This window comes from Lactuca serriola, chromosome 9 (genome assembly GCF_051521515.1).
Source record: "Lactuca serriola cultivar US96UC23 chromosome 9, Lser_US96UC23_V15, whole genome shotgun sequence".
NCBI lineage: Eukaryota > Viridiplantae > Streptophyta > Magnoliopsida > Asterales > Asteraceae > Lactuca > Lactuca serriola.
In genome coordinates this window covers 193,789,438-193,798,783 of record NC_136416.1, presented here as the reverse complement: position 1 = coordinate 193,798,783, position 9,346 = coordinate 193,789,438, and the positions used below count along the sequence as shown (strand labels likewise).

At 34.8% G+C, this 9,346-nt stretch overlaps 2 protein-coding genes across 2 annotated transcripts; both read left to right on the top strand.

Moving 5' to 3' along the window:
• Positions 1 to 455: 455 nt before the first annotated feature.
• LOC145076419 (uncharacterized) lies at positions 456 to 2,230 on the top strand. Its single transcript, XM_079022298.1, has 3 exons — positions 456 to 1,261; positions 1,478 to 1,499; positions 1,574 to 2,230. Exons 1-3 carry the CDS (start codon positions 456 to 458, stop codon positions 2,228 to 2,230), a joined length of 1,485 nt encoding a protein of 494 aa, XP_078878424.1.
• A 2,540-nt stretch (positions 2,231 to 4,770) lies between these two features.
• On the top strand, positions 4,771 to 5,887 carry LOC145076541 (uncharacterized). The gene has a single exon (XM_079022376.1). The coding sequence runs from the start codon at positions 4,922 to 4,924 to the stop codon at positions 5,636 to 5,638; it is 717 nt and encodes a 238-aa protein (XP_078878502.1). The 5' UTR covers positions 4,771 to 4,921; the 3' UTR covers positions 5,639 to 5,887.
• The last annotated feature ends 3,459 nt before the right edge of the window (positions 5,888 to 9,346 follow it).

Here is a 9,346-nt window from a genome sequence, read left to right as displayed (position 1 = left end):
TTACAGTGAATATGAAGCACTAAACCTAGGGTTCGAAGTCGTTTTCTCCGACCGAAGTCAGTGAGTAGTCAACCAACCCACAATGGCTAGCTCGACGCCAAACCCTGATGGACTCCACCCTATAGTGGAGCTGAACTTCAAAGGTGTTTTTCTTAGAAATCCTTTCTAGTATAACCATGGTATCAGTTTCACTTTCAATGATCATGATTTTTTTGGAATGACATACGGTGAATGTATCACATTTCTCGAACGGTTCATGCAAGAAAGTATAAAGAAGTTATACTATTGTGAACCAGGTAAGCCCTTAATATCTGGGATAACTGCTATCGCTAATGATGAAGACTATGGATGTTTCATTTTTCAAGCATATGGGACAAATGGTAAAATTTGTATCTATATGGACCATGATGGTCAAGGAATAGAAGATTGGTTTGGTTCTGAAATAGAAGAAGAGGATGGAGATGATTCTTGCATTGGTGGTGGTGAGAATGAGGACGAAATGTGGATGTGGACTTTATGAGGACATAGTCACTATGAATAGGACAAAGGGTGATGAATTTCTGAATAGATTATGTGGCGAAGAGGAAGAAGGAAATGATAACAACATAGATGATGATGATGGGAATGAAGAGGATGCCAATTTAACTCAACAACATTCCATTTTTAATGAGTTAGTTCCATGGAAAAAGCAGATCCCAATACTTGGTATGAGGTTCAAAGATCCATCTCAATTAAAATCAATGTTATGCAACTATGTTGTTGTGAATGGGTACCAACTTTGCTTTGAGAAAAATGATAGGAAAAGATTGTTGGTTAAGTGTTACAAGGGTGAGTGCACATTCAGGTTGTGGGCATCTTGGATGAGTGATGAATCAAGCTTCCAAATTAAGTATTTAAAGCCAATCCACAAATGTGCAAGGAACTACAAGTTAGGGTCCATGGTCACGTATGCTTGGATAGGGAGTCATTATACAAGAGAGTTCTTACTTAGACAAAAGATGAGTGTTAGAAAGCTAAGAACGGTTGTAGCACAGAAGTTTGGTATTCATGTTAGTGTTGGTCAATGCAGGAGAGCTAAGAAATATGCACTCCAACCAATAGATGGTACCCTAGTTGAACATTATGCAAAGTTATGGTCGTATGCAGAAGAGATTAGGAGATCAAATCCAGGTAGCACTGTGAAGCTTGATGTAAATCATATGCTAGATGGGAAGAACTACTTTAGTAAGTTCTATGTTTGCTTTGATGCATTAAAGAAGGGGTAGAAGGAGGGATGCATGAAGATAATAGGTTTAGATGGTTGTTTCCTTAAAGGGATCTGCAAAGGGGAGTTATTATGTGCTGTTGGAAGGGATGAAAACAATGGGATTTATCCTATTGCATGAGCAGTAGTATGTGTGGAGAATAAGGAAAATTGAAGGTGGCTTTTGGATTTACTCATTGATGACTTGGGACTTAACTTGGGCTATGGATACAGTGTAATATCGGATCAACACAAGGTAATTTAATTGTTTGTAATTCACTTTCCTATCTATTTGCATCCTTATTCACTATATTTGGAATTTGTTAACAGGGTTTGATTGAGGCTGTGAAAGAACTCCTTCCATATGTAAAGCATAGGCAGTGTGCCAAGCATATTAGCCAAAACCTTAGGAAAAGGTATAGGGGTGCCCAATATGAAAGCATATTCTGGAAGGCATGTAAAGCAACAACAGAGGTAGATTTTGAGGTTGCCATGAAAGAGCTTGAAGTGCTAGACCCAAGTGATCATCAGTATCTGATGGACAAAGACCCCAAAACATGGTCAAGGGCCTACTTCCAACCAGGAAGATGTTGTGATGCTGTGGAGAATGGAATGTCAGAAAGTTTTAATGTTGTGATTGTGGATGCTAGGAAGAAACCAATTATCACAATGTTAGAGGAGTTGAGGATGTATATGATGGAGAGGGTGTTCAAGAAGAAATGCAAGGGTCTAGGATGGGGCAACCAAATTTGTCCAACAATTAGAGAAATAGCGAATGACATTAAGAAGGGTCTAAGACATTACCAAGTCTTACCTAGTGGACTAAATCAGTTTGAAGTAAGAGGAACTACAGATGCTTATGAAGTGGATCTTGAAGAAAGAACTTGCTTATGCAGGCTTTGGCAACTTAATGGAATCGGTTGTGTCCATTCTATTGTGGCTATTAGTTTATTGAATAGGGATGTAGAGTCATATGTGGACTTTTAAATGGACCAAGTGAGTTCCTTATGGCCGACAATGTGGTACCCACACTTTAATTTTTAAAAGGAGCACATGCATATTATGAAATTCAGCAAGGTATATCATAACTAGGATCTTTCATATCATTTATTGAATCAACACTAAGTCATTACAATTACTCCCATGTACTGCCATCCCATTACATCTACATTCCATTACATCTAACATCTCATACACACACTGATCAAACAAGCATTCAACCAAAAACCTGACTATAGATTACAACTAGGATTTAACTATGACCATGTACCCATACACCCTTGCACCCATACACTTCCCAAAAAAGCAAATAACTTTTAACATCCACCCATACACTTTCCAAAAAAACTGGTTGGAATTATATACCATCAACCATAAACACCTATTTGATCTGCTACACTTTTTAAGTTCATTTTAACCACATGGCAATGACTACAATTACCATAACAAAGATCCCACACTTCAACATTCTGTTTTGCTTCGTCAAATCCATCAACTGTGTCTCAAACACTAGCTTATCTACTTCCATAACTTGCTGCAGCTTAACCAACTTCTTTTGAACCTTCGAAACTTCACTAAACTCTTCTTTTCTTTTCAGCTCAAACCTCATCTTGCGAAGTTGTTCTTTGTAGTAACCATCCTCAATTTCTTTGTCTTTCCACATAAAAAACTTGAATTTTGGACCTTCAACTGACTGATTAAAAGGGAAAACCAGAGTTAGGGTTAGGGTTGCAATTAATGAAAATGTGTACATTTCCAGCTCAAAATAACAAGTACGGTGTAAGTAAACAAAATGAATACTCACCAAAGAGTTTTTGCACTTCCAAAACCTGCGAGCTACATTATCGTCGGTCCAGACAGTCATTTCCACGCTTATTGCGTCTTGACAATCGCAAGATGGATAGAGGTCATCATCAAGAAGGTTTTCGACACGCAGGAGGTTGATTGATTGACTAGAAGAGGCAAACATTGTTCTAGTTATATCGATTGAGTGTAGAGTATCGGGAGGGAGGCACTGACCTAATTTGGGGTAACAATGTATCCTCGATGGTTCAATATAAGGTTCAATTATGGAAGGTTCCACGTTACAGATGACATGGTTAAATGTTTGTCCATATAAGCCAATACACGTCAGCGATGACTCTTAAACCGGTAATATTTGCTCTCATTCCTTTAATTAGCCGGTATTTACTAACATTAAGGATCAATTAAGCATAAAAAAACTTTAGTGACTAAATGTGCAAATTAACCAAACATTGATGTGTTACAGTGTCAAAAACCCTTTCTTTTGCTCAAAGTAAAAAGGACACCCGTGTTAATTAATTTTGAACCAACAAAATTACCATATATTTACTAATGTATTTCTATCGGAGGAAACATAATAAAGAAAGTTGGGTGGAAATCAATTTATGATAAGTTAAATTTAGGATTTTCATTTAGTGTACAATAACAAAGTATGCCGGCAATATATTAAAAAAACACTCAAGATAACGTATAGAGAAATTCAGATACAAGGGACAATTACCACTTTATGATACGTGGCAATTTCTTAGTTAGTAAGGAAGAAGAGTGACTATGATGGCCCATTTATGTTTCTTCAAATGTGACCATTTTATTGCCACGTACTTATATCCACTCCATCCCCTCAACTTGTCTGTTATATATTTTTTTTAAAATTATTTGGATTTACTATTATATTTTTAAATAATCAAATAGTTTTCTTAAACCTTTTTTAAATTACGGTACTTTTTGATGTATTTATAAAAGATACGATGTTTACTTTCGTTTTTAGTGTCATTCATGACGACCAAGAAATACGGTATACAACTTATACAATCAATTACATTATTGCTGAGTTGATGCAACTAAAACAGAAAGTTTTGTATTTTTATAGATTGTCGGATTATTTTTTGTAAACAGTTAATCTAAAATATATTTTACAATAAATATATAACGTTTGTTTTTAATTAGTTTGTTACTTCGAATGAATTCTTGCATCCATCGTGCATATTCAATACAGTTGGCATATTTGACTATCATTTATAAGATCTTTTATATTAGTCTTGTTAAGTAACTTTATAGAGGTATTAGAATAATACAAGTAGGCGTATTCATATTTTCTAAACCAAAAAATTACATTATAAATTTATAACTCAAAAAAGATAGATAAGCTCCTTTTTTCTTTGTTAACTTTTCTGTAATTATCATTAAGTAAAAGGTCCAATGTTAAGTGATATGCCATGGACTTGTGCAATCATTACCAAAACATGAACATTATCCTCTTTAATTATGTTCTAAACAATATTAAAATCTCTTTTTTTAGATAGTTTTATTTTATGTTGATATTACATTTTAATCAGTTATAATGGATCAAAAGTATCACAAATACGTGGGAATGGAATTATTAATGTTTGTTGAAATATACAAATTATATAAAAATAGAATAATAATGGAAAGTAAAAGTAGAAAAGAATTGCAAATAATTCAAATTCTTTTGAGTTTCGAAGTTTATAAATACACACCCCATTCTCAAAACCTTTCCATTCCAACCCAAGAAGAAAACAACACCACCAAAAATGGCCATCACTCTCCTTGTTACCCTAACAACTACTCGACCAAAGCCTTTCATCGACTAAAAACTCCATTAACGAATCTACAATCGACCACTGAATCCTATCCATGGACTCAAAACAAGTATCGAAGATGAAATCTTTCGATATCAAACTGGAAAAGACCAACGCCATTTTGAAGTACAAGAGGCTTCACACAATCACGACTCTGTTCCGATTCATGGAGATGATTGTTTTTCTCGTCATGATTTCGTCTCAACTACCGTTTTCCTTTTCCGTTAAAGTTTTTGAAGATTATTTCAGAGGAATCACTTTCTCGGCATTTAGCCCTAAACTCGTGTTCTTAATCGGAAACGTGATAATACTGATTCTGTTTTTGAAATCTCGAGCTTCTGAAAACAACGATGGCGACAAAATTGAGGATTTATGCTACGAATACGTTAACAGCTGCGAGAGAAACGTAGTAAATAGTACTACTGTAACTGTTCTTCCTCCTCCTCCTCCTCCTCCTTCTCCTACTCCTACTACTACTACTGCGGCTGCTGTCATTATTCCGAGTAACAGAAGGAAGATTTCGAGATGCCGATCGGAGAATCCGATAAGAGTAGAATGCAAAGAGAATCAAACTCACCGGGAACTGAGGCGGTCGGCGACGGAGATGAGCAGATCGAAGAACTTCGATAGGGCGGCGGAGAGGGAGAAGAGTTATTTGGAGGATGAATTGAGCTGCGAAGATTTCCGGCGAACGGTGGAGGCTTTTATCGCGAGACAACAGAAGATCTTGAGAGATGAAGAGTTCTCTCCCATGGTGTATATCGAGTCATAGAAGCATAGACTTTGATTTAAAAAGAATTTTTGTTTTTATGTTTTCGCAAAAGAACAAAAAAGGAAAAGAGAAATCTAAAACACCACTTGGATAAAGAGTCTATACGAGTCAAGTTTTATTGAGCTCGTGTGAGTTATATTTTATTCAGTTTTTGAGTGCACGAGTTGAGTTTTTAGATATTATGTATGTATGTATGTATGTATGTGTAAATATTTTTGGGTTGAATCCAATCAAATTTGTACTGTTAAATATATTTATAGTCCTAAGATCGTGTTACACTTTACTTGAAAATTATTTGTTATCTTTGTGTGAAAATCCATGCATATTTTCACATGATAATTCTTAAAATAAACGCTTGATTTCTTAGGCGCAAAGAAAAGAAAGTAAAATCTGGACTTGTATTGAATTGTTCATAAAAGTGGAGTGTCATAAATATTTATAGTCACAAAATATATACTATTATACATAAATGTTGGTTTTAAAGACTTATAAGTAGTTGTGGAAAAGCAAATTACTATTTGTTTGATCGTTACAAGATGTTTGTCTAGGAGTATTAGAAATTGACAAAGAGATGTCTGCTTACTTAAAAAGTTGAGGTTCAAAAATATAGTTTGTCATACATATAATAAAAAACTATTTTCTTGATATGAGTTTTGTTTTAAACATAGGCTAATTGAACGAGTTTTATAGAACATTCTACTAAGATGAAAATAAACTAATTAAATTAAAAACAAAATAAGGAAAGACGTTAATCATTTAACCATCGGATACGTCATTTAATAAGATGGGATACGTCACCTAATAAGATGTTAAAATTAATGAAATTATAAGATAGTAATATTTTGGATTAGTGATGAGCATATGGACCGGAGAACCGGCCGGAACCGGTACCGGAACCGGAACCGGGACCCGATGGAACCGGTCGGACCGGGACCGGGACGTTATTTTTGTGGATTTTTGGAACCGGGAACCGGTAGGAACCGGTAGAACCAGCAAAAACCGGTAGAACCGGCAAAAACCGGTAGAACCAGCAAAAACCGAAACCGTATGATGCTATTTTTCGAATATCGGTTCCAACATTTGAAGACACGACAAGAAACCGGTAGGAACCGGGAACCGGTAGAACCATCGGGCCGGTTCGGTTCTTGATTCTGGCCGAAGCCGGTTCCCGGTTCCGGTCCGGTTCGGTCCTTTTGCTCATCCCTATTTTGGATCACAGTGTAGACCAATAATTTAAGATGTTTCAATATTTAGTTTTTTTTTTTTTTTTATACCTGTTTTGTTTTGTTATGTTTTATATTTTATTTTACTAAAAACATGCTATTTTTTAGGAATGGGTTGGGAACACATAACAGAATTGTTTTTTTAACTTGAGTTCAAGTGTTTATTAAAGTTATAGATGCAATAAAATGCAAAGACTTATTTTCGTTTAGTTTATTATAATATGTGATTATTTTTTTTTTAGTGATTTGTTTCTTTATTTTAGAGAATTTCGTATATGTCCTTCTTAAACATTAAAATATCGCATTTGTCCAGTCTAATTTTGAAATATCATATTTATCCTTTCAAAATATCATATTTGCTCAAATCTTTATTTTTAATACGTTTTTAAAATTTTGTAATGAATTTTAAAATTTTAAAATGACTATGTTTAAAGAAAAAGTTAAAATACCAATATTTTCCCTAATCTTATATTGTTGAAATTTTCTTCTATATTACAATCACATCACACACTACATTTAGGGATTTCTAGAAGTTAACATGTGGCTTAGAGATATGTTTAGATTGTTAAAAAGTCAAATAGTTTAGGGTAAATTACACCAATCGTCCCTCGTGCAGGTGCCGAAAAGCACGTTTGGTCCCTATTTTCAAAAATTAACTCGGATCGTCCCTTATATGGTAAAAAGATGCACGTTTCGTCCCTCGTTAGTTTAAATTTGCATGCTTCATCCCTTATGAGATATGGAATGACTAAAATACCCTTTAAAATATAATTTTCATTTATTCTTGATTTTTCTAATTAATTATTAAACCTAATATTTAATCTATCTCTTTCAATTTCATTGAAGAAGACTTGGGCACCGCCACAACCACCAGAAAGCACAAATACCACCACCGGAATACACAACCACCACTGGAATGCATAATCACCACCGAAATTCAGTTCAACCACAACCTATTTCCCTGAAAAATAGCCACGAACCACCACCTCATTCACCATCGCCACCCTCTTTGTATAGCAACCGATAATCAACCTCTTCGAACTACACCTGTCACCATTCCATCATCAGTATCGTCAAAGGATCTAGCCTCTTGTTGGAGTGCATATCTAAATGGAAAGGTAGAAGCTTTTGGAGGATGGAGATTTGCTACCCTATCGCCGGAAAAACAAGAGGCGACTAGGGTTTATGCGGCACCAATAACATCGGCAAGGGTTTTGACAGATCGAGCTCAGCCGCCATCGACGTCAGCTAGGGTTTCGTCACAGATGTCATCGGTTTCTTAGGTTTTGAGATCAAGCTCCTCCACCGCCACCTATATGCTTCTATAACATCTCCTCTTTCTTGAATTTAAGAGGTTTCAGTGAGTTGCAGATCGAATATTCACACCAATATGGATATGTAAATTTGCAATTGCGCCTTCAAGAACTACACCCATCTGCAAATCGAACCCTTTAGAACGAAATTCTTCAAGTACTTGTGTAGATTTGGAAAGCTTCAAATCGGTGTTCATCATCCCAAAAACAATCATGAACACAAATATATACATATGTGTGTGTTTATCAGCAAATCGGTGTTTATTTGCCACTCTGTTCTAAGGTTTGTTTTTCAGACATAAAAGCTTAAATCGCTGATCTTTTTTATCACCGTGATTATGGATATAGGATCGTCGGAGTAGCTGATTACAGGTGGTTGTTGGAAGTATTAGGTGGTGGTTGTCGGTGGTATTGGGTGGTGCTTGTCGGATGGGTTTTTCTAGGGGTGATATAAGGACCACATGATTTTTTAAATAATTATAATTAATAAAATAAATTAAAAACTTGAAAAAATAAATGAAAATAAAAGAAAAAGGGCAAGATAGTCATTTTATGTCTGTAGGGACCAAACATGCACCTTTTAATCAAATAAGGGACAGTCAAAGTTAATTTTTGAAAATAGGGATCAAACGTGTTTTTTTGCACCTGCACCAGGGACGATTGGTGTAATTTACCCAATAGTTTATTAATATACAATTATGTAATGCTTATACTAATTATAATTTTATTATCTTCAAGCAACATCTCATTCGTAATTTTACTACACTTTATGTTGTTAGTATACATTTATAACATTAATCTAATAAAAAATCTCCATTAAAGATGTTTTTAAGTTCTAAGTTTAATTTTGAAATGAAATTTTGATTGCGAGCCAATCACAGGAGCTTCCATGAAACCTAAGAAGTATAGGGTCTACCGTTGTGGGCAACGAATACAAAAACCTCTAGATTTACATTATTGTCCCAATTCTAGGATCCATAAAAGCAAGCATCATATTCAATCTTCTCAACTAAATAATAATAAAAAAACAATATATTGAAATCGAAAGCACGAAGAGCTTTTAAAACAATATTTATTCACAATCGATGGTGTAAAACTCATACATTGGTTTTTGTTTAATGACAAATTTTAGAAAGAAAAAAAAAAGATATAAATTTAGAACTCAGTAAATA